Below are 26,511 nucleotides of genomic sequence, written 5' to 3' on the forward strand. Positions count from 1 at the left end.
TTTGTGGCCATATTATAGACAAAGCCCATCAACATAAAGTATGCATATGCTCAACCAGCACTAGACTTTCTTATCAAAAAGGAAAAGTCACTGTGTTATTTAAAATAAATAAATCATGTGTACTAAATATATATTTACTTTGTAATTGCATGAGAATAAGTATTCTCTTATGCCGCTTTTCACTGCATTGTACCTAATCGACTCAACTCGCTTTTGCTTTTTGAGTGTCTTGGATGCCGTTTTTGAAGTGATGTCACACAAGGAAGTAAATAGTCAACAGTAACACTGCGTTGGAAGGAGAAGCCCTGATGATATAATATAAACCAACAGCCAATAAATAAATAAATATGAAGTTATCTTTGAACCTCTGTTGTCAAACCACGTCAATATACCCCCCCCTTCCCCACCAAATGGAACTGGTGTCATGGAGTCACTTCACTGTGTTTTACAGGGTTAGCTTGGGGCTAATTTAACGTTAGCCTAGCTTGCGGCTAACATTATAACCGAACAATAGTTTCAAGTTCAAGTTTCAAGTTTCTTTAATAGTTGTCATACAGAAGTACAGAATACTTTCATACAAAATGCTTCTTACTGTTACGCTCCAGAGACTGTGCTAGACAAGATAGTATCAAATAACATAGTATAGCATGTAATTTAGAAGAAGAAATGAGGTCACAGTGTTCGGTATAGACATATGTACAATGTTCTGAGTTACCATATAATATACAATACTATGCAGTGTACTAATGTACAGTACTATATAGTGCAAAGCAGAAATGGGATGAGGTACAATTTAGGTACAATTTACAGTAAGGTGTACGAGTTGTAGTGCAATCCTTCATCAATAAATATAAAGTGTGGGGAGTGGGTGCTACAGTGTGTTTGTTTAAAGTGGGTGTGTGCTATAAAGTGTGTGGAGTGGGTGCTACAGTGTGTTTGTTTAAAGTGAGTGTGTGCGTGTGGATGTGTGTGCTATGTGCGTTTGGTGGTTGTTGTTGTGTAGTGTTCATTGTTCGTTTAGCAGCCTGATGGCCTGGGGATAGAAGCTTCTTCTGAGTCTTTCTGTGCTCGCCTTGAGACTCCGGTATCGCTTGCCTGACCGCAGCAGTTCAAAGAGGCAGTTGTTCGGGTGACTGGAGTCTTTAATGATTCTCTTAGCCTTGCCCTTGCAACGCTTGTTGTAAATGTTCTGGAGGGTGGGGAGCCCCCCTCCAATTGTGCGTTCGGCTGAACGTGTCACTCTTTGTAGTCTGCTTCGGTCTTGTGCAGTGCTATTCCCAAACCAGGAGGTGATGTTGCCGGTCAAGATGCTCTCCATTGTACATGAGTAGAAGTTCTTAAGGATCTTCTGACTGACTTGGAACTTCCTTAGGCGCCTGAGGAAGTAGAGGCGTTGTCGTGCCTTCTTCACAACACTGTCAATGTGTGTGGTCCATGTCAAGTCCTCGGATATGTAGGCTCCGAGGTACTTAAAGCTGTTGACTCTCTCAACCGGTGCCCCGTCGATGCTGAGGGGGCTGTAGTCCTTGACCCCCGACCTCCTGAAGTCCACAATCATCTCCTTTGTTTTGCTGACGTTCAGGGAGAGGCTGTTTTCCTGGCACCATCCCGCCAGGACCTTGACCTCTTCCAGGTAGGCCCTCTCGTCGTTGGCAGAGATCAGGCCCACCACCACTGTGTCGTCAGCAAATTTGATGATTGTATTGCTACTCCGCTGAGCCACACAGTCGTGTGTGTACAGGGAGTAGAGGAGGGGACTCAGTACACACATGCCCCGAAGGGTGGAGGTCTTACCGAACGGTGTACGGTTCGAATGCGTACCGTTCCACCCCTAGTTATTAGGGCTGTGAAAAGAATGTGTTAACGCAAATGCGTATTAACACCACACATTTATTCACGGCGCGGTACTTTGCACTCGTCTGCGTGCTTCGGTTCTCAACATGATGATATATCCGGCGAGCGTCATTTGACAGACCTCTCCGTCAAATTACCATGTCCGGTAATGACCGGTCCTGAACTGCCCAATCACTGCTGATGGCGAACATTTTTGATCACCTTTCTAGCCAACGAGCGTCCACTCCGAAAGAGATCCCACACGGGCGGGTGAGAGTGGGGAAAGGTGAAACAAGACGACGAAGAAGTCCATTGTTTTGACTTGCGCGTGGCAGCGGACGGCCATTTTGGATAATCAAGCTATATTTTTACCAGTACATCAGGTATAGAGTCTAGATCAGGTATAAATAGTCTAGATCAGGTATAGAGGGTCTAGATCAGGTATATAGAGTCTAGATCAGGTGAGTCTAGATCAGGTATAGAGGGTCACAAATCTGGGGGTTCGATTTGACCCCCACCTGACCTTCAACATCCACATAAAACACCTCTGCAAGACCTCATTCTATCACCTAAAAAATATATCCAAACTGTGTCCCACTTTAACCCTTTCAGACGCAGAGAAGCTTGTCCATGCCTTTGTCTCCTGAAGACTGGACTACTGTAACGGACTCTTCATCGGGATTCCTGGCAAGAGCATCCAAAAGCTGCAATACATCCAGAACAGCGCTGCCAGGATCCTGATGAGAGTCTGTAAACACGATCATATAACCCCCATCCTCCACTCACTACATTGGCTCTCCGTCTCATCCCGGATCAACTACAAAATCCTGATGCTCACCCATAACTGCATAAACGGACACGCACCCCTCTACCTACGGGAACTCATCACTCCACAATCCTCCACCCGCACCCTCAGATCCGCAGGTAGCCTGCTCCTTCAGGTCCCCAGTACCCGGCTCTGCACCATGGGGGGCCGAGCCTTCTGCACGGCTGCACCACGCCTGTGGAACAGCCTCCCCATCCAGCCGAGGGCACCACAGAGCCTGGACTCTTTTAAAGCAGGCCTGAAAACCTGTGTTTCAAAAGGCCTTTGATTGCTATTTTCTTTTTTTCTTTTGAATTTTCTTTCTTGTGCTGTTTTTTGTTTATACTATGTTTTTAACTATGTTCTATTTTTATTTTATTTTAATTCTGTATTTTATTTGTATTATTATTAATAATTTTTTAATTTTTTAACCCTGTAGCACTTTGGGATCCTAGTGAACGAAAAGTGCAATACAAATACAATTTATTATTATTATTATTATTATTATTATTATTATTATTATTATTATTATTATTATTATTATTATTATTATTATTATTATTGTCTAGATCAGGTGATGAATTGAAAATGGGGGACCCTGGTGTAAACAAGACGAAAGTCTTTCTCTGGTCTGCATCCCCTTAACAATTGTTTGTATTGAGCTGTACTGTACTGTACCCATTCTGCAATCTGTTAATAAACTTTTCAATCAATCAATCAAGAGACGAAAGTGGGAGGATTACAAGGGGAACGAAAACGACATCACAGAGGAAGAACCAAATGCATCACAAGAGGGCGAAGGGTAAAGGAGGAAAGAGGTTCAAGGAGGGTCTCTGAACCCATGTCACACACTTTTGACTTAGTTAGTATTTTTTGATTTTATTTTTATTTTTGTTGGGTATTAAAATTGTACTATATTTTTTGTACTTTATATTTATATTTATTTATGTCTGTTTAACAATGTTGTATGCTGTTGGTCTATAAATGTCAATAAAAATGTAAGTTTAAAAAAAATTTTTAAAATCAATCAAGAGACACTGCACATCTTCTTGACTAGCAGAACAACAGAGTACACTATTTTACAGACTTTTTAATGATAAGCAGTGGTTCAGAGACAAATATGTGATATAGTAGAGGCCAAAATAACTTCTCCTCACCAACAACTTCCTCTGTCTCGAGTACGGGGCCGCTCTCCCTCATGACCTTCTCCGTGTTGACCGTCTCCGTCTTGACCGTCTCCATGTTGACCGTCTCCGTGTTGACCGTCTCCGTGTTGACCGTCTCCGTGTTGACAGTCTCCATGTTGACAGTCTCCATGTTGACAGTCTCCGTCTTGACCGTCTGCGTCTTTGCATTGACCCCAACTCTCCTCCCCACATCTTTTTTTGGTGAAATATAAAAGAAAAAGACAAAAGCAACAATTGAACTTAAGGTATATTTCACTTTAGTAGAAATCAAATCAGCAGTCTTACCTCTATCTAAAGTCAGCTACAAGTAAGCTATTCATTTTACTATAGGTATACCTTCCTGGACATTTCCATTTGACTATAGGTATACCTTCCTGGACATTTCCATTTGACTATAGGTATACCTTCCTGGACATTTCCATTTTACTATAGGTATACCTTCCTGGACATTTCCATTTGACTATAGGTATACCTTCCTGGACATTTCCATTTGACTATAGGTATACCTTCCTGGACATTTCCATTTGACTATAGGTATGGACCTGGACATTTCCATTTTACCGTATATTGTCAGACTGTATATTTCAGAATTTTAGAATGTATTGTATATACATATTTTAGAATGTATATCTCTGACTGTGTATTTTTATTTTATTCCTATTCCTCTTCTTATTTTTGACCAACTAAATGTTCATTGTGAGCGATCTGTGGTGCTGAATTTCCCTTGGGATTAATAAAGTACTTCTATTCTATTCTAGCGACCCTGTTGTGCCAGGTGTCTTTATTTATTATGGATTTATTCCCAACTGTATTTGGACCGGGTCACATACAGGAGGGTATTGTGGCCATTTGCCACTGAGAGAAAGAGGTAGAGGAGCAGGAATCTGGCTCTGCGTCATCCGCAGCACAGGGAATGCCGGAAGTGACAGCGAGTGGCACTCGCACCGCGTCACTCGTTGTCAAGAAATCCCAGGCTGGCGAGACAATGCTGTCGCGTCACGCCTCAACACGAGCTGGCCGGGACAGGGCGAGAGAGGGAAGACAGAGCGTGCGATTGGTGCATGGAGCAGGGAACAGGAGTGTTGTTACTGTTAACTAGGGATGTCTTAAATACTTCGAAGCTTCGTTCGATGGGCATGGGATTCAAATATGAAAATAAAATTTGATTATTAAAGAAAAAAAAAATAATAATTTAAATCAACTCTGCCTCTCTTTGTTAACACTATGATCGCCGGGAACGTGTTAAGACGTCATTCCTAGCCATGCTCATTCTGCCGAAGACGCCGTAACTCGTCTTTGATATCAATATTTAAAAAATCTGTGATCGAAATCATATTTCCCCTCCGGAGCCCTGAGACCCACTGAAAAGCTCCACTCAACTCTCTAGCGGTTCAAGAGCGCCATCTGGTGGCCGATCGGCAGATCGAAACCGGAAATCACCCTTTGACCCAGAAGGGGTCACTCCATATGTGGTCCGGGCACTCGCTAATGTTAGAGAGACTCAGTCTTCACACAGTGAACATCGATCGGTGGAAATAACTCGAAAAAACAACATGATTTGGACGTATATACTATTATACAACCTGGAAATAGATCGGGCATTTCTCCATCCCATAATAGAAAAAATTCTGTTCCACGATCATCTGCCAGCGGCGCGAGGAAGCCACGGTGAGTTTCAATGTTATTTTCGAATGTCTTATATACTAACTGATCTGATGAACATATGACCCACATTAGATGAATGGTATAACGTTGCCCACGGAATTATAAACGCCCCCTTGCCCATCCGGTCAACATCAGATGACGTGTAGTAACTTCTAGAACCACGTCCAGTTGACATTTTTGATCTTGCACAGATTCCTACCAAACTGTATTTGATCATCAATATAATGCATTTAGGGCTATAAATCACGTTCTGGAGAAAGCTGCAGAAAACGATAAAAACATACTTATACTTTAGACCATATTTTAGTATGAATATGTGAATGAAAAAGTGTAACGTTGCTACACCCTGAACAATACATATAGGACATTGAATGGGCCATAATAATGGCAATTTAGCAATAGAATTTAAAAAGTTATAGCCCTGCAAAGAAGGGGAACTTCTCCATAGACAAATAGAGCTGGCAAGGGATGGTAAATCATGAATTTTAACGATGGCGATCAAAGTGTTAATTACAACAAGCAATGCTGTTTGTTATTTAAGATGAGGTCGGACTCGGCACTGACAGATTTGTGTTCATTGTGCTGCTTTTATAAAGCCTCAAATGTGGCTTTAAAGACATACAGATGTGCTGCAAGAGAGAATGAAGACAAGAAGAAGAAACATACTGATGTCCTGGTGGTCTGCAGGCTCCTCCTGACGCCCAGTGGAAACACCCTGGTGGTCTGCAGGCTCCTCCTTCAGCCCAGTGGAAACACCCTGGTGGTCTGCAGGCTCCTCCTTCAGCCCAGTGGAAACACCCTGGTGGTCTGCAGGCTCCTCCTGACGCCCAGTGGAAACACCCTGGTGGTCTGCAGGCTCCTCCTGACGCCCAGTGGAAACACCCTGGTGGTCTGCAGGCTCCTCCTTCAGCCCAGTGGAAACACCCTGGTGGTCTGCAGGCTCCTCCTTCAGCCCAGTGGAAACACCCTGGTGGTCTGCAGGCTCCTCCTGACGCCCAGTGGAAACACCCTGGTGGTCTGCAGGCTCCTCCTTCAGCCCAGTGGAAACACCCTGGTGGTCTGCAGGCTCCTCCTTCAGCCCAGTGGAAACACCCTGGTGGTCTGCAGGCTCCTCCTGACGCCCAGTGGAAACACCCATGAGTGTCTCTAGCCGCTCCAGAGCCTCTTCTCTTTTAATGATCAGCAACGGATCTGGGGCAGAGAGAGAGAACAAGTATTTATATTGGCATTAAAATGTATTTGTGAGGGCGGTCGGGTAGCGGAGATTGCGCTAGTCACCAATGGAAGAGGCTGCGGTCTCGACTCCCGGAGTCAGCATTGCCCTGCGGCTTGGGCCAGTCGTCATTGTAGGAACCATTATGATGGTGACATATTATTTTATTATTTTTAATATTATTATTGGACACCTGGTGGCGGGTTTTAGGTTTGACAGCACTGGTTAGGTATTTAGAGGGTCACATGTGCAGTAATCAAATAGGACACAGGTAGTGAGGAGTACACCGTTCTTACCAGTAGCTCAGTAACAGTAACTCAGCAGCTCAGCAACGAGAAGCCAAGAAATACCAAATAAATATAGAACACCATATAATTCCTACAGAACCCACACTGGCATTAATGGAATGTACAACTGCAATTTCAAGCAATAAATACACTTAAACCTGGAATCACAACTGGACATCCATCTGTGTGTGTTGCTGTGTCTTAGGGCTGGGCGATATAACGATAACGATAAATATCGCGATATATTTTAATAATCGATATCGAATAAATATATATATTGATTATTTTTTTCTTTTTTTTTTGTGACCTGCAACAGGGCAGTTTTAAAACCAGAGACAGTGGACAGACTTGTCTTTCTTGCCTGCAACTTAAAGTAATGGCTTTGCTCGTCCAAATGACAATACTGACCAAATTGAGATTTATTTTTCTCTTGTCCATTTATTTTGTTTGCTTTCTAATTTAAAATACAGTTTGAAACAGTCTGTACACAGTAGGCTATGTGTGCTAGCAGAGCTAGTCTCCAGTCGTGAGTCACGGTGCACATGTGTGCGGTGGTTTGTCCACCAAAAAAGCGCCAAAAGATAGAAAAGAAACTAGCAGAGCCAGAACTGTTCAACTCCCCTGGAGCCACAGCCAGCAGAGAAGCCGGTTTACTTTAGCTTTTAAACCAGCTGCAGCCTGAGAACTGGAGTGTGAGGGGATGTAACACTAAAGATGGCGGCAACGACAAAGAATTGCTGCAAAATAAACAAACATCTGTTTAAAAAAAACCAAAAAAAATAAAAAATCTTTTACTTATAACAATTTTGATAATTATCGATAGAGAAATATGATAACATTATCATATCGTTATCGCGATATGATTTTTTGCCATATCACCCAGCCCTACTGTGTCTACTGCGTAGGATCACTCCCATACCCTACCTGTGAAGTAATGTGCAAGGTAAAACCGGACATTGGAACATGGAAATTAGCCTTTACATTCAAACTAAGTCGTTTGGCTGAGTTAGGGGGAGGGAAGTCGTGGGTGGTAATCTGGCGTTGTGGACAGCGACGCCTACAGGTCAGGTCTGGGCGCCTGCTCAGCGAAAGGCAGGAAATGGTGAAGGCAGCGTGACCTCCCACGCGTTACACTTCACCAATGAGAGTCCTCGCTGTGGAGACTGGCTGTCTCCACAGCGTTATTTTTTTTCGTAGCCGCATTCTGCGGAGACGCTCTCTGATTGGCCACTTCATGTGACATGTGCGCCCAATCGTGCGACGCCTGTTTCTACACCGGTTAAGCTTAGGCACTCTTTCGAAGTTGGTTAAGGTTAGAGCACTCTGAGATTCTAACGAATGTAGAGCGCGGTACAAATGGAATCCATTAGTATTATTATTAGTTTGTCTTAGAGCAGGCCGATAGAACACCAGCCCTGATTCCAAACTCTAACCTTAACCAACTTCGAAAGAGTCACCTAAGCTTAACCAGTGATAAACTAGGCGTTAGGTAGTTTGCAGGCTGTTAGACCCGGAAATGGGCAAAGACACAGCTCGTCACGCGATTGGGCGCACATGTCAGTGGCCAATCAGAGAGCGTCAGTCAGCGGCCAATCAGAGAGCGTCTCCGCAAAATGCGGCTACGGAAAAAAATAACGCGTCTCCACATGTGTCGGAGGAAGCATGTGGTAGACTTCAGGGTTCCCTTGTACCGACCAGTAGGGGGAACATGCGCACAACAACCAGGTAGGGGAGGGGGGGGAATTGGCATAACGACTAAATTGGGATGGGGAGAAAAATAGAAAATCAGGCGGAGAATTTTTTTTTTTTTAATTATTTGTGCACTTTATGAGTACACCCATGCACGCAAAACGCTGGCGAGGGGGTGTTGCAAGCACTCCTGTCTGTGTGTCGGTCTCTGCATCAGCCATAAATGGTAAATAAATGGTAAATGGCTGCATATAACAGCTTTTATCCAAAGCGCTTTACAATTTGTTCCTCACATTTTACCCATTCACTCACACATTCACACACCGACATCAGAGGCGACCATGCAAGGTGCCAACCTGCTCATCGGGGAGCAATTAGGGGTTAAGTGTCTTGCTCAAGGACACTTCGACACGTTGCCTGGGAGGAGCGGGAATCGAACCGGGAACCTCCGGGAGGCGACTGCTCTACCTCCCGAGGAATGTGTATTATAAGATGATAAATCTAGTGATCTATGCATGGAATCCATCATTTCCCCCCCGGAACACACGCTAGGGGGCGGAACACACGCTAGGGGCAGAACACACGTTCCGTCTACAAAGTGCTCCAAATAGTCTAAATGTGAACAGAGTTTGGTCAAATAAAAAAAGAGAGGAAGAGAAAGAAACAGAAACATGCTGGAGCAGAGGAAGGAGAAGATCACCAAGATGAGAGAAAGAAACGTACGGACATCCTGGTCTATGTGCTCCTCCTTCATCTCAACGCACGTATCCATGGGTGGATCTAGTGCGTCCTGAGCCTCTTCTTTATTAATGACCAGCACGAGGTTTCCGGGTTGATCTGAATAGAATAGAAATAGAATAGAATACTTTATTTATCCAGAGGGAAATTCGGCACTACTGATCGCTCACAGTAAATAGTAAACATTTAGGGAGTGAAAAACAAAGTCACGAATAAGAATAAAAACGATAGAAAATATTGTCAGATATAATTTTTTTTTCTTTTTATCTTTTCCCCCCTCCATTTTACTCCGATTTTCTCCCATCCCAATGTTAGTCGTATGCCAATTCCCAATCCCCTTCCTGGTCGCTGCGCACTTACCCCCCACAGTCGGTCTGGGAGAGTGGAGGCTATCACGTGCTTCCTCCGACACACGTCTAGCCAATCACCGCTTCTTTTCACCTGGCAGCGCGGATTCTCATTGAGAGGGCGTAGCGTGTGGAAGGATCACACTATCCCACTCAGGTCCTATCCGCGCTTAGCAGGCGCCCCGACCGAACTGTAGGAGTCGCTGTTTACAACGACCCGGACCCACCCCTCCAGCTTCTCCCACCCTCTAATACTGCCAATTGTATTAGTGTGAACGGCCAGCCAAGCTGGTGACAACCCCAGAGCTGTGAGCTGGATTCGAACAGGCGAACAGGCGAATCCAGCCGCCCCGGGGTTTGGTGACGAACGCAATCTCCGTTACGCCACCTGACCGCCCTGTCAGATATACATTCTGATATGTATATACATTCTAAAATATACAGAAATATACAGTAATAAGTGTCTAATTGTAAAATGTCGATTTAAAAAGTAAAAGTCCAGGAAGAGTATGCCAGATTGTACTGTCACTCTGTGCTCAGTGATGCATTATGAATAAGGCTGTCAATCGATAAAAATATTTAATCTGAGTAATCGCATGATTGTCCAGTTAACTCGTGATTAATTGCAAATTAATCACATATTCTTTATCTGTTCTAAATCTACCTTAAACAGATCTTTTTCAAGTTTTAATACTCTTATCAACATGAGTCAACAAATGCTTGCTTTATGCAGCCATTTAACACAAACGGATGCATTACAAATTTGCATCAAATTCAAAACAGAGTGATGTACAAAATAACTTAAAAGAAAATAATAATGGGCGCTCTAGTAGCACACCATGTATCGCACTGCGTCGCGAAGCGGCCGTCCCGGGTTCGCTTCCCACTCCCGGTGACTCCCATTTGTCGCATGTCTTCCCCGCCTCTTCTCCCGTTCATCCCCTCCTCATCTGTCGGTCATGTCTGACCATGAAAAGCGATAAACGCTCAAAAATAAATCTTAAATAATAATAATAATAATAATTTAAAACAATGAATAAAGTGTGCATGAAATAATAGGGGAAAGAAAACGTTACATTCACCCACACAAGGGCTGAGGACTCATACCCCCCGCCCCCCCCTCTCTCTCTCTCTCTCTCACACACTGGCACTCTCCCAGCTCTCTTTCTCTATTGCCCCTTCCTCATCTCTCTCACCAGTCACCCCCCTCTCTCTCTCTCTCTCTCTCTCTCTCACACACACACACACTTTGAGTCAGAAACCAACATAGTATCAATGAGAATATCAATAATACACCCGAGTGAAGTCTAGTAAAATTTTTTTTTTTTTTTTTTTATTATCTTTCTTCCCCTCCTTTTTTCCCGATTTTTTTCCCATCCCACCCTTCCTGGTTGTTGCGTACTTTCCCCCACTGTTGGTCCGGGAGACCGGAGACTGTCACATGCTTTCCTCCGACGCATGTGCAGCCTGCCGGCAGGCCAACCTGGCCGCGCAGGTTCTCACCGGGGAGAGTGTAGCGTGTGGGAGGCCACACTATCTCTCCTCAGTTCCAACCCTTGCTGAGCAGGCGCCCCGACCGAACTGTAGGGGTCGCTGTCCACAACGCCCAGGACCCACCCTTCAGCTTTCCCACCCCCTGATACAGCCAATTGTATCAGTGTGAGAGGCCAGCCAAGCTGATAGCAACGCCGGGAGCTGGATTCGAACAGGCGAATCCTAGTGTCTCCCGGTGTTGGTGACGAACGTAATCTCCGTGCGCCACCTGCCCCCCCCTAAAATTATTTTTTAAGTTAAACGTTAATCATGCGTTAAAAAAAATAGTGGCGTTAAAAAAAAATTGTGGCGTGGGCGGCCGGGTAGCGCAGCGCACTAAGCGTCTGTCTACCACCGCAGAGACACTGGTATCGAATCCAGCTGTCAGCGGTGCCTCCGGCTTGGCCGGTGTCAGCGGGAGGGAAGCCGGTGGGTGGTAATCTGGTCGTTGTAAACAGCGACTCCTACAGGTCGGTCAGGGCGCATGCACAGCGAGGGAGGGAAATGGTGATGGTAGTGTGCCCTCCCACGCATTACACTCACCCAACGAGAGTCCTCGCTGCCAGGTGAAAAGAGGCTGCTGGCTGTCTCCTATGTATCAGAGGAAGCATGTGATAGAATTCAGGGCTCCCTAGACCGGCAAGTAGCGGGCAAATGCGTGCAACGACCAGGAAGGGGAGGGGGGAATTGGCATAACGACTAAAATTGGGATGGGAGGAAAATACAAGAAAAATAGGAGAAAAAAGTGGATAAAAAAAATGGTGGCGTTAAAAGAATTGCGCGTTAACACGTTAATATTCTTTTAACACGTTAAAAGAATTGCGCGTTAACACGTTAATATCTTAGTCCAACACTGAACGTGCTCCTTCTATCTGGGACACAGGGAAACGCAACGTACAGGATGTCTACAGGTATCAGCAAGTAGTTTTATTGCCACAGTTTAATTAGAATTAAGGCCAATTTTGCAATAGAAATACCGGTAAGCACCAAATGTGAAAATATCGGTATTTATAATGTAATGAGTAAATAAAGATATTATTTGTTAAATAAACCGAATTCTTATGTGTTTCGCACAAACCTGATCTTTTTCTTCCTGTGAAAGATTCTTCCTGTGTAGCTCCGCTCTCCACCTCCACCTCCACCTTCACCTCAGCTCCTTCTGCACCTGGACGTTGAAGGCTGCAACTCTCCGCAGCACTCGAGGTGTCGGATGGGACCAAAGAAAACTGAATCAATCCATAAACAAGGTGGCCTGTTGGGATGGTAGATCCTAATGTAAAAAAATAAAAAATAAAAAATAAGCATGTGCTTCAGCCTATTCCTTTTTTTCGGTCATTGATTTTGGATTTTGTGTGCGAGTTTACCTTGAATATGTACATTTGTGATTTTCTTCTTTTTTCTTTCTGTAAGTCCACACAAGTGTGTTTTTGATTCATCTGTAAACAAGACAGAAAAATAAACTTCATTCAATCATTCATTCAATGTATTTATGTCTTCCATCGAGGACCACCTTGGAAATAAGTGTTTTAATTAATGCTTTTTAGGTGATATCCTCAGGAAAACAAATCAGTCATGATCATTTGTTTTTATGATGAGTTTGTAATTTCAAATCAAATCAAATACTTCAGGTCATATGAACAGGTCTATGACCAAAGAAGAGCATAAAAGTGTCCTCATTGTTTAGCCACAGTTTCTATAGGCCACTATTGTTCAAGTTCAAGTTCAAGTTCTTTAATAGTTGTCATACAGAAGTACAGAATACTTTCATACAAAATGCTTCTTACTGTTACGCTCCAGAGACTGTGCTAGACAAGATAGTATCAAATAACATAATAACATAATATAGCATGAATTTAGAAGAAGAAAATGAGGTCACAGTGTTCGGTATAGACATATGTACAATGTTCTGAGTTACCATATAATATACAATACACAATACTATGCAGTGTACTAATGTACAGTACTATCTAGTGCAAAGCAGAAATGGGATGAGGTACAATTTTAGGTACAATTTACAGTAAGGTGTACGAGTTGTAGTGCAATCCTTCATCCATAAATATAAAGTGTGGGGAGTGGGTGCTACAGTGTGTTTGTTTAAAGTGGGTGTGTGCTATAAGTGTGTGGAGTGGGTGCTACAGTGTGTTTGTTTAAAGTGAGTGTGTGCGTGTGGATGTGTGTGCTATGTGCGTTTGGTGGTTGTTGTTGTGTAGTGTTCATTCATTGTTCGTTTAGCAGCCTGATGGCCTGGGGATAGAAGCTTCTTCTGAGTCTTTCTGTGCTCGCCTTGAGACTCCTGTATCGCTTGCCTGACCGCAGCAGTTCAAAGAGGCAGTTGTTCGGGTGACTGGAGTCTTTAATGATTCTCTTAGCCTTGCCCTTGCAACGCTTGTAGTAAATGTTCTGGAGGGTGGGGAGCCCCCCTCCAATTGTGCGTTCGGCTGAACGTGTCACTCTTTGTAGTCTGCTTTGGTCTTGTGCAGTGCTATTCCCAAACCAGGAGGTGATGTTGCCGGTCAAGATGCTCTCTATTGTACATGAGTAGAAGTTCTTAAGGATCTTCTGGCTGACTTGGAACTTCCTTAGGCGCCTGAGGAAGTAGAGGCGTTGTCGTGCCTTCTTCACAACACTGTTAATGTGTGTGGTCCATGTCAAGTCCTCGGATATGTAGGCTCCGAGGTACTTAAAGCTGTTGACTCTCTCAACCGGTGCCCCGTCGATGCTGAGGGGGCTGTAGTCCTTGACCCCCGACCTCCTGAAGTCCACAATCATCTCCTTTGTTTTGCTGACGTTCAGGGAGAGGCTGTTTTCCTGGCACCATCCCGCCAGGACCTTGACCTCTTCCAGGTAGGCCCTCTCGTCGTTGGCAGAGATCAGGCCCACCACCACTGTGTCGTCAGCAAATTTGACGATTGTATTGCTACTCCGCTGAGCCACACAGTCGTGTGTGTACAGGGAGTAGAGGAGGGGACTCAGAACACAGCCCTGGGGGGCCCCTATGTTGAGGGTGATGGATGAGGAGGTGCAGTTGCCTGCTCTCACCACCTGGGGTCTGCCAGTCAGGAAGTCCAAGACCCACTGGCAGAGGTCATAGCCCAAGCCCAGGTCCCTGAGCTTGGCTATGAGTATGGAGGGGACTATGGTATTGAATGCCGAGCTGTAGTCGATGAATAGCATTCTCACATAGTTCCCCTGCCTCTTGTCCAGGTGTGATGCTGCTGTGTGCAGCACATGTGATATGGCGTCCTCCGTGGACCTGTTGGGGCGGTATGCAAATTGCAGGGGGTCCATGTTGATGGGGAGGGAGGAGCAGATGTAGCCCTTTACTAGCTTCTCGAAGCACTTCATGGCTATGGAGGTGAGAGCTACAGGGCGGTAGTCGTTGAAGTAGAATTGTAGTAGAATTGCAGTAAAAGGTTACCGTTTGGCATGGGAACTCTTTCTGTGAAACAAATCTATAGGGTGGTAATCTTGCATCTGTAATGAGAAGAGTTTGACATGACACTTCCTGTCCTGAACATGTGATAATGGGGTGAATGAAGGGGGGAGGGGGGTTCTGCCCCCTCGGCCATGTCCACACTAAAACGATTTTGGTCCGTTTCGTTTTCATTTAAAAAGTTTTCCGTAAATAGTTTTAAAAGAACTAGTGCGTCCTAATGAGAACACTGAACCGCTAAAACGCTGCCGCAAAAAAAACACCAAAAGCAGAGAAGAAGAATGGAGCATGCGCAGTTTGCACCGACCTGCTCCTCCTACCTACCGCCAATAAAAAAAAGAAGAAGAGCTGACCTACTTTTCCAGAGACACACTGCGCAACGTACTTCGGGAGTGGAGAGAGAGAGAGAGAGAGAGAGAGAGACCGCCGGCTCAAACTACCTGTTGGAATAAATTAATTGATTGATGTTTAACTTGTCCCTGTGTGTGTCCAGTCATTTCGACTAGCAAACGTTGTCTGTATTTACTTGGTTAGCTATTTAGCTAATGTGGATAGCATTTTGAATAGCATCAATGCTAGCTGGCTGGCTAGTGGCTACAGCTTTATTTACTAAATTAGAGGATTTTCTCTTTTTTTTTTGTCTTTTTCCCCCTCCATTTTCCTCCGATTTTCTCCCATCCCAATGTTAGTCGTTATGCCAATTCCCAATCCCCTTCCTGGTCGCTGCGCACTTACCCCCCCCAGTCAGATCATCTGGGAGAGTTGAGGCTACCACGTGCTTCCTCCGACACACGTCCAGCCAATCAACCGCTTCTTTTCACCTGGCAGCGCGGATTCTCATTGAGAGGGCGTAGCGTGTGGAAGGATCACACTATCCCTCTCAGGTCCTATCCGCGCTTAGCAGGCGCCCCGACCGAACTGTAGGAGTCGCTGTTTACAACGACCCGGACCCACCAGCTTCTCCCACCCTCTAATACAGCCAATTGTATTAGTGTGAACGGCCAGCCAAGCTGGTGACAACCCCGGAGCTGATTATGGAGGCTTTTTAATCGTCAAGGTAAGAGGATTTGTCATGATCAACTGAAGGGGTATGCTATGGAACAGTTTGCCGCAAAAAGCCCGATCAGGCTCAATAGCTTCTGTACCACGAACGCAACTACTTGTTGTTGTGATGTTGGCTGAGGCGTCGGTTACACACAGGGTGTTTTTCGTTTCGTTTTCAAAATGAGTTTAGCTTTCCAGGTCGCAACGTAGTGGCAGCCGAGTTAGACATTTGTTTTGCAACCTGAGCACTTTCGTTTTGCCTCCTGAGCACAGTGATGTAGTACAATGCCAAAGCAGTAGGTGGCGAACATGAAGGCAATTTTCAACCAATCAGAACTGGAATGTGCCAATACACTTCCTGCAAAAAAAATCAACAAGCCGCCATCTTTAAATAACTCTGTGAGCTATTTAGCCAATGTAGCACTTATTTTTCAGCAAAGAAAGTGCAATAAAAGTGCAATAAACAAAAAGGATACATTCACTGCGTGTTCTGCCTCTCATTTGTTGATGAAACAAAACTAACATCAACACAATTGACCACCAAGAGCGGATAGTTTAGTCTCACAAAAAGATCTCCAATGTTGTTAGCTACATGCTAACGTGAAAGGAATATGCCAGTATAACAGTATAGCATTGTGGCTAGCAGCTAACGTTAGCTCACGTTAGTTAGCCAGCCAGCACCAAACTGATGATATCAGGAGCTATGAGACAACGCCTTGTGTATTAAACAAAGGTGAATAGATGACTGGGCCATTTTGTTTAATGCTTGTTAAGATTGAAAGAGGAGCTCTGAGCTAACAGGGTCTGATAGCTAACGTTAGCTCACGTTAGCCAGCTGCTCATGCAATCGTTAATGCTAGCAGAATGAATGGATGTAAACTTTATTTAACATATTGCAGAATGGGTACAATACAATACGGCTCAATACAAACAATTGTTAAGGGAATGCAGACTGTTGTAGCTTGGACTGGGGTCCTTATAACAATAACTTGATAACACATGGTAGCTGCAGCTATTTGGGACAGCTCTGTCGTCACCGGACGTTGGTGAGGGCACGCAGATGTCGGTATCTACTGTGCATGGGCGTTGAGCAACAACGGCTCTGTGCAGATTACATGACACGTTGTCGGCGAGTAAAACACCTTTTCAGCGTTCCCGCTAGGGCAACGCGTTTTCCTGCCAAAACGGCATTTCTATTTAACAGGGACAGCAAACGTATTCATTCAGCAACAAAACGAAAACAAAAACACCCAGTGTAACCATGGCCTGAGAATTTGCGCATGCGGGGTAAGGGAGAGGTGGGCCAAAGCGTCATCGGTTCAGGAGAAGCCGCGTATCGCTTTTAAAGATGGTGGCGCAATGGGGGGCGTCTTCAGAATTGCGCACTCTGGAAGTTGGTATCAAAAAATACCGTCTTCAGGCTGCCAGAACGCAGTTCCGTGTGGCAGAACAATGCAAAAACGATCAAATACTTTGCCTAAAATGACCAAAATCGTTTTAGTGTGGACATGGCCTTAGAATGGGACAAAGCAAGAAAGACACAAACTGGTTTAGACTGGATTAAAATGGTTCAGGCGGTCTAGGGTGTTTACAGGTAGGCTCTTCAACGGCTCTGGGTAGGCTGAGGAAACAATAGGAGAGTAGCCACCTCTTTGTGCTATTCAAATGAGTTCTCCTACTCACAGACAGCAGTCTGTTGTTGTACAAATGAGCATCCTCTTAGGCTGAGGTTACACCTTTCGTATCATTTCGTATTGTTTTCTTATACGTATCGCCGCGTATCGCGTTTTTACGTTTGTGTTAAATAACGAGACAGGAGACTAGAGCGTATCCACTGTGCATCTGTATTGAATCCCAACCCATAACACAACAGCGTACCTTACATCCTGGTCCCTGCTGGACCGTACCAACACACACACCATTGTGGGGGGGTTTATATAACAATCCCATTCTCTTGTAACATCTCCTTTTTTTTAGATAACAATAGTTACAGCATCCCTTAGTGCACATTATTATTATTACATAAACGTCCTTATTTAAAACCCTAACCATCTGTTCTGTGCATTTTTTCCATTTTTTCTTTCTTTTTTACACCATACCATACCATACCCATTAACCAGTCTCTATAAGTCCAGTCTTTGTGGCACTCTCACCAGCCTACCACTGGCCGTCCTGTACTCTGGCGCCGGTGGAGGGTCCACCACAGGCTGGTACAGGTCGCTCCGCCTGAATGGCCTGACTTCCTGGGTGATAGTGTCATTGCCCGTGTTACTGTCCATCCCTTTGCTGGGCGGACTGCTGTGTGGCTCCTCAGGTGGGCCGCTGTGCTGCACTCTGTGTTGCTCCGGGCGGCGTCCAGTCACATCCCCCTCCGCTGGTCGCAGGTCCACCCGATTCCGCCGGTAGAATGTCCCCTCGACATCCACCAAGTACGATCTGGGGGCCACCGGTTGCAGGCACACTCCTCTCCTCCACTTGCCCGTCCTGTCTCCAGGCAGGGGCTTCATTCTTATGTCCTGGCCGACACACAACTCGGGCAGATCTCTGGCCGACTTGTCGTAACCCAGCTTGGCCGTTTGATGCTTAACCCGCAGCTTCTCAGGAACCCCCGTGACCACGCTGGGGCCCAGGAGCGAGTCAGCGACCGGAAGTGGGGTCTTCAGTCTCCGGGACATCAGTCTCTGTGCTGGGCTGCTGAGCATGCCCTCTGTGGGCGTGTTCCTCCATTGCAAGATTGCCAACCATGGGTCGTTACCTGCACTAGCTGCTTTCTTGCACAGGTTTTTCACAACTTTCACCGCCGATTCAGCCTTTCCATTAGACCTTGGGTGCCTGGGCGAGGACATGACATGGTCGAAATCCCATTCTTTTGCAAACGTTCTACATTTCTCACAGTCAAACTGAGATCCACAGTCTGTTACCACCCGGTCAGGCTGCCCGTGGCGTGCAAACTGGGCCTTACACCTTAACACCGCGGTGTCTGCTGAGAGGTCAGGGAGTAGCTCTATTTCCCAGAAATCTGAATAATGATCAACCATGAGTAGGAAGTCCTTGCCCGCTTGTCTGAACAAATCCATACTGACAATCTGCCATGGCCGTGTTGGGAGTGCATGCGACATCATTGTCTCCCGCTGCTGCTCATGAGAATATTCATTACACGCTGAACACTGGCTCACGTAATCCTTGATTTCACCCTGCATGTTGGGCCAGTACAGTGTGTCTTTGGCCTGTCTGTAGCAGGCATCTCCCCCTACATGGCTGGCGTGTATGCGTTTCAACATTTCTGCCCGTAACGTTTTCGGCACTATGACTCGCTGACTTTTGAAGAGCACCCCATCTTGTGCGCTGATCTCGTCCCTGATTGACCAATACTCTCTGATCGCCAGGGGAGTCTCCTCCCGGTGATCTGGCCATCCCTGGAGCACTGCCGCTTTGAGCAACTGAAGGGTTTCATCTCCCCCAGTGTGTTGCCTGATCTGATTCAACCGCTGGCTGGTGACATTCAGATAATCAGCCTGATTAATCTGTTCAGTGTCCTCTTGTGCCCTCTGCAGGCTGCAGACTGTGTGTTTCATGTATCCCGTGTCAGTCCTCTGTGGTGGAGCCGTGGCCCTGCTCAATGTGTCACTGATGTGCATGTCCGGGCCTGGCTTGTATGTGACCTTGAGGTTGTAGTTCTGCAGCGTGAGCAGCATGCTCTGGAGCCGTTTGGGTGCAGTGAGGAGGGGTTTGTTGAATATCGAAATGAGTGGCTTGTGGTCCGTTTCAATCTCCCCCCGTGCATACAGATAATAGTGAAAGCGTTGGCACGCAAACACAATACTCAGACACTCCTTCTCAATCTGTGCATAGTTCTGTTCTGTCTGAGTCAGTGCCCACGATGCGTACCCTACTGGCTGACCCTCCTGGAACAGACAGCAGCCAAGTCCTTTCTGACTTGCATCACTCTGGATGGTGACCGGCTTGGTCACGTCGTAATATTTCAGGATCGGGGCCACTGTGATCAGACGCTTGATCTCCTCGATCGCCGCACCATGTTTGGGAAGCCAGTGCCATGGGACGGCCTTGTCCAACAGCCTCCTCAGTGGCTCGCATATCTCAGAGAGGCGGGGCATGAACCTTGCGAGGTATGTCACAAACCCAATAAACCGCTGCACCGCCTTGGCGTCCGTGGGGTGTGGCATGTCTTGGACCGCCCTGACCTTCTCTGGGTCTGCCCTGAGCCCCTCTGCTGACAGGATGTGTCCATGAAACTTGACTTCTCTGAGCCTGAACTGCAGTTTCTTCAAACTTAGCCTCAACCTAACCTCTCTGCACCTCTCCATGAGTGCTATCAGTTTAGTGTCATGGTCCTGTATAGCCTCCTCTTCTGTCTCCCCACAGCCCACTACCAGTATATCGTCTGCGATGGGCTCTACTCCACTGAGCCCTGCTAAAAGCTCATGCTGCTTTCGCTGGTATATCTCTGGGGCCACAGACACCCCAAATGGCAGCTTTAACCAACGCTTCCTGCCCCAAGGTGTCCAAAATGTGGTGGTGTAACTACTTTCCTCGTCTAGCCTGCACTGTAGGAAAGCATCCCGTGCATCCACAAGAGTGAAAATGCGAGCCCTGGGCAGCTTGTATAGGACATCCTCCAGCGTCGGCATTAAGTAGTGAGATCTCCTTAAAGCCACATTGTATAGACGGCACAGCACCTTCTACGAGTCTCACCCGGTCCAAAGTTCGAAATCCCAATCTATAGGAGAGGAGATCTCCTGGGATGTAATCCGTCTCTCTGAAATGAGCTCCACATATGACCGTGTGTCGATCAGTCTTTCGCCGACGACGCCGGAAAATCAGCCCTCTTCACCTGTACGAATCTCACCCATGATCTAAAGGCTGGCGTGCCTTTCTTCGGAAAGGTGTGCATTTTATGGCCAGAACGGTTGGAGTTAGTACACCCACCACACACACAAACATTCACCATGTTTTAGCAAGTCAGAAGAAGAGAAGAGAACAGCGTGTTGCAAGCTCACAACGTGTTAGTCAACAAGTGGAGCCGGATGCAACAAGTAACAAGAAGGGCTCTGCCAGCCCCGCCTCCTTGCTACTGCCTGTGACTCCCAGAGCACAGAGCCCCCTGGTGACCAATACCTGTTGTGACGACATTACACGCGCACGCTATGAACCATTGATTAAAATATGCACGTGCATGCTGATTGTGTTGGGCAGACAAAATGTTTGATAAAAACGCTAAAACTGGGTCAATTTCAATACTTTTTTTTCCCATTCTTCATGAAAGTCACTGTTGGCCTAGTCCACATTGTTTATTGAACAAAAATACAACGTGGAGGTTGCACTTTAATGACTTTGGGTCTATACATATCCTGATCGGCTTCTCTGGCCGTCTGACAATCACCATATTGCTGATCCATTCTGTTGGCTCCGACACTGAAACCAAGTGGCCATCTTTCTCATATTTATCTAATTGTGCCTTCACTGCCTCCCTAAGTGCCACTGGAACATTACGTGGAGCAGCTTGCACTGGGGCTACATTACTGTCCAACTCAAAATGAACTTCACCTGGGACTGATTCCACAGGGGCGTTGAAAACCTCATCGTACGTACAGACAAGCTGCTGCCTGGTTAGTGGGACTGAGCTGCTATGTCCTACCATCAACAGCTCCTCAGGGATGGTGAAGCGCATTAAGCCTAGGCGCTCACTGGTTTCACCTGACAAAAGGGGTCTCTGACTGCTTCTTACTACCTCGAAGGTCAGCTTGTGTGTCTTCCCTCTCACTACACACTCGGTTTTGAATAAGCCAAATGAGGGAATTGATTGACCTGAATACAGCACCAACCTTGTTTGGCTGGGCAATAGCCTTGCTCCAGGGCCCAGCCTCCTCATGTCTTTTATGCTCATCACATCACAGGTTGCCCCTGAATCTAACTGGCACCTCTGCAACCCTCCGTTAATCTTTAAATTTGCAAACCATTTTTTTCCACCTCCCTGAACTGCCCCTATGCTCTCTGCCGTGTATATGTGAGCCTCTGCCTCCCCACTGTACATATTCTCAAGGTATTCAGTGTCAATGTCTGCTGTATGTAGCTGTCGGGTGGCAGGTCTTGCCATAGGCTGGGCACTGTTCCCGTCCGCGCCTGTGCGCAGTGCCGCAGAACCTACAAGCAGGATGATGCAGCGCTTGAATTCGCGCCTGGCGCGTAATATTGAGGCCTGTCAGAACGTTCCTGCCTAGGTGGATATTGCGACCTGTCAGAACGTTCCTGCCTAGGTTGATATTGCGACCTGTCAGAGCGTTCCTGCCTAGGTTGATATTGAGACCTGTCAGATCGTTCCTGCCTGGGTAGAACTCGTGGCCGCCGGCCATCTGACGCATGTACAGTCTCTGGTATCATTGCTGATGTCTGATGTCTATCCTGTGTCATTGCCTTTATTCTAATATCAGTCATTTCTGCAGCCCGGCATATCTCAATGGCTGATTCCAGTGTAAGATCTTTCTCTCTGAGTAGACGACGGCGCACACTCTCATCACACACCCCCAGCACTACTTTGTCTCTTATCAACTGCTCTCTGAGTTGCCCATAATCACAAGAAGACGCCTTCTCCTTCAGCCTTGTTATGAATGAATCTATGGGTTCCCCTTCATCTTGATTGCATTTCCCAAACACATATCTTTCAAAAATAATGTTCCTTGTTGGCTTAAAATATGCCTCTAAAGCAGGAATGATGACGGCCACGTCCTTCTCCTGGTCCGCCGTAAGTCCTAAATTATGTCTGTATATATGGCGACATTCACTGCCCATCACGCGTCGCAAGATTGCTGCTTGCACTTCTTTTACCTTGTCCTTCAATCCCGCTGCCAGTATGTAGTCCTCAAATTCCGATCGGAAATTATCCCAGTTACTTGCGAGATCGCCGCTCATCTTCATCTCATCTGGTGGCGGTATTGCTGTTGCCATGGTGATGCTGTGTTTTTGTTTGTAGCTTAGCTCGCCGCAAACGCTCACTGCTTCACTCCCCGACTTCTCCTTTTCCTCGATTTCCTGTGCCGTAGCGCACCATATCCGTATAATTACTCACGTAATTATAGCCACTTCTGACACCATGTTTGTGTTAAATAACGAGACAGGAGACTAGAGCGTATCCACTGTGCATCTGTATTGAATCCCAACCCATAACACAACAGCGTACCTTACATCCTGGTCCCTGCTGGACCGTACCAACACACACACCATTGTGGGGGGGTTTATATAACAATCCCATTCTCTTGTAACATCATGCGCCTCGAGTCACACTTTCGTTTTTTTTCCGTTTTTGTCAGCCGAGCACACTGATGTAGTACACTGCCAAAGCAGTAGGTGGCAGTAGGTGGCAAACATGAAGGCAATTTCAACCAATCAGAACGAATGTGCCAATACACTTCCTGGTGGAAGCTCCAGCAAAGAAAATGTCAATAAGGCAGGCGCCTATGCCGCGCCACCATCTTGCAATGCAAGATGCACTCAATGCAGCAATAATTTTTCAGCAAAGCCTAATAAAAGTGCAATAAACAAAACGGATACATTCACTGTGTGTTCTGCCTGTCATTTGTTGATTAAACAAAACTAACATCAACACAAGTGACCACCAAGAGCGGATAGTTTAGTCTAAAAAACGATCGGTAGCATTGTTAGCTGCATGCTAACGTCAATGGAGTATGCCATTATAACAATATAGCATTGTGGCTAGAAGCTAACGTTAGCTCACGCTACTTAGCCAGCACGAAACTGATGATATCGCGAGCTATCAGTAGTTAGATAACATTAGAGACAACGCTGTGTGTATTAAACAAAGGTGAATAGATGACTGGGCCATTTTGTTTAATGCTTGTTAAGTTGAAAGAGGAACTCTGAGCTAACAGGGTCTGAATCCTGATAGCTCACGTTAGCCAGCTGCTCATGCAATCGGTAATGCTAGCAGAATGAATGGATGTAAACTTTATTTAACATATTGCATATGGGTACAATACAATACGGCTCAATACAAACAATTGTTAAGGGAATGCAGACTGTTGTAGCTTGGACTGGGGTCCTTATAACAATAACTTGACAACACATGGTAGCTGAAGCTATTTGGGACACGGAGCTCTGTCCCAAACACACACACTGTTGTCACCGGAAGGGCACGCAGATGGTATCTACTGCGCATGGGCGTTTTCGCAACAACTGCTCCGTGCTGACTACACGCTGTTGTCGAAGCGTTTTTTTTGCGTATCTCCAAACGCAAACACAATTTTGCGTTTCAGCCGTATCCACAAAAAAACGCCAAAAAACGCATTTCTGTGTAGATAGGACATCAAACGTCGTCAAAAACGTATAAAAAAACGCCAGGAATACACTAGTCTAACCATAGCCTTAGACTTAGCAGTTGTTTTGTATTGAGCCGTACTGTATTGTACCCATTCTGCAATCTGTTAATAAAGTTTTCAATCAATCAATCTGTTGCCTGGTCAATCCATTCCATTGTTATATCAGGAAAGAAAATCAACGTCAATGTGTGAATTTGAGCCAATGCAGTCAGTCTGTCCCTTTACAGAGAAACCATTGAAAATCCACTACTAGGGCTGCAACGATTAGTCGACATAATCGATGACGTTGATTATAAAAAATCGTCGACGTGGAATTGTTGCGTCGATTAGTCATTAGAAAAAGAAAATATTATAATTTTATTTTTTTAGCACTACCTATCTTTGTGAAAGTGGCTTCTCAGCTCTGGTCCAGCCAGCTGAAGACTTCTTAGCAGGGAACAAACTTAACTTTTTGACTTACCAGCCATTTGGCTGGTAGACTTTAAAAACTACCAGCCGGGCAGATTTTTTACCAGCCACAAATCAAATTAGTATTTATATTGTAACGTTTGGCCACTTTAAATCATTGAACACACACAGAGAGAGACAGAGAGAGAGACAGAGAGAGAGACAGAGAGACAGAGAGAGAGAGAGAGAGAGAGAGAGAGAGAGAGAGAGAGAGAGAGAGAGAGCGAGAGAAGGCAGGCCTGAAAACCTACCTGTTCAAAAAGGCCTTTGACTGTTAGCTTTTTATTTTATTGCGCTTTAGTTTTTAAATTGTCTGTTTATACTATGTTTTCAATTAACTATATTCTATTTTTATCTTATTTTTATTCTGTTTTTTTTAATTTTTTTTTATAACTTTCTTTTTATTGTTTTTCACAATAAGCAAACAATCACAAACAACAAGACATAACAAAAACACAATCCCGGGCTGCATTATTAGTGTCACTTTACAAAAATATACTTTTCACATGCTGAGTTCTCAATTCTCTTACTTTCCCTATAGGTATGGCGAATATTCTTTACAACTATACATCAATACATCATCCACTGGTTGTCGTCATTAACATATAAAAGTCCCACTTTTCCCAGTACTTCAAACCTTTCTCTTCCTGTAATCTGAGAGTAAAAGTAAGTATTTCCATTGTGTATATTTCGCCTATAATGGCCAACCATTTTTCTTTTGTTGGAGGTTCTTGTTGATACCAGAGACGCATGATCGCTTTCTTACTTGCTGCTAAAAATATTTTCATCAAATATCTGTCTCCTCCTACCAATTCCTCAGGTAAGTTACCCAGGTACAAATAGGAGAAGGTCTCCGGTGTCTTGAAATTCAATATAACCTGCATGGTGGAGTGAACATCTTGCCAATAACGTTGAATTCCTGGACAATTCCAAAAGATATGAGAGTGGTTTGCCTCCCTCTGGCCGCACTGTCTCCAACATGGTTGCTCTATGCCTACTTGTCGGGATTTGATTTTGGGAGTTATGAAGAATCTAGTCAAGTTTTTCCAGCAGAATTCTCTCCATGTTTTTGAATTAGTCGAGCTACATTGAGTTCTGCACATGTTCTCCCATTCGTCTTCGGTTATTTCAATATTTGATTCCTTTTCCCAATTTGTCTTAATGTAACTTGTGGAGTCAGTTCTGGCCTGAACAAAGCTATTATACAATTTTGACACAGTTTTACTCATCTTGTCCCTGTATGCCTGAATGAATATCTGAATAACACTGTCTATTGGGGTATTGGGCTCAGACACCTTTACCTCTTTTAGAAAGTATTGGCGTAGTTGTAGGTATCTGAAGAAGTCGTGTTTATCCAAACCGTATGTATCTTTCAAGGTTTGAAAGCTCACAAGTTCTCCATTCTCTACCATTGTGCTGAATGAGGTAATACCTCGGAGAGCCCATTCCTTAAATGTTTGATCATACATTCTTGGTTTAAATCCTAAATCGAAGGCAAACCACCTCAAGATCTTAATCCTTTTTTCTAACTTGAATTGTTTCACAGTTTTGAACCATGTCTGTAGGGTGTGTACAATAAATGGGTTTAAGTTTCTATATAGGGTCTTGGCCTGCTGTCTATCACCAATTACTGTCTGGAGTGGTATATCAAGTGATTTCACTTCAATGTCCTTCCACTTCGCTTCGTAGTCCCTTTCACACCAACAGACCAAAGGTCTTATTTGCGCTGCATAGTAATACTCCTTCAGATTTGGGAGGGACATGCCTCCCTTCTCTTTAGGGAGTTGGAGTGTCCGGAACCTAATTCTCGGTTTTTTCCCGCTCCATATGAATCTAGAAATCATCCTGTCCCACTCGTTAAACTGTTTAGCAGGGATTTCCACCGGCAAGGACTGGAAAAGATATAGTAGTCTAGGGACTACGTTCATTTTTACTGAGT

The 26,511-nt window shown here is 45.2% G+C and overlaps 1 protein-coding gene across 1 annotated transcript in view; it reads right to left on the bottom strand.

The window, feature by feature from the left end:
* The window catches only part of LOC311228217 (uncharacterized protein), a gene marked incomplete at its 5' end in the record, with an annotated part of 45,332 nt that overhangs the window by 6,653 nt on the left and 12,168 nt on the right, over window positions 1–26,511 (bottom strand). Inside the window, 5 exons of the mRNA XM_084314128.1 lie at window positions 3,796–4,017; window positions 6,157–6,681; window positions 9,403–9,516; window positions 12,376–12,567; window positions 12,662–12,733. Coding sequence (XP_084170254.1) covers window positions 3,796–4,017; window positions 6,157–6,681; window positions 9,403–9,516; window positions 12,376–12,567; window positions 12,662–12,733 — 1,125 coding nt within the window. The remainder of the gene's footprint in view (window positions 1–3,795; window positions 4,018–6,156; window positions 6,682–9,402; window positions 9,517–12,375; window positions 12,568–12,661; window positions 12,734–26,511) is intronic.

Source organism: Notolepis coatsorum, assembly GCF_963971535.1.
Source record: "Notolepis coatsorum genome assembly, chromosome: 5".
Classification (NCBI taxonomy): domain Eukaryota; kingdom Metazoa; phylum Chordata; class Actinopteri; order Aulopiformes; family Paralepididae; genus Notolepis; species Notolepis coatsorum.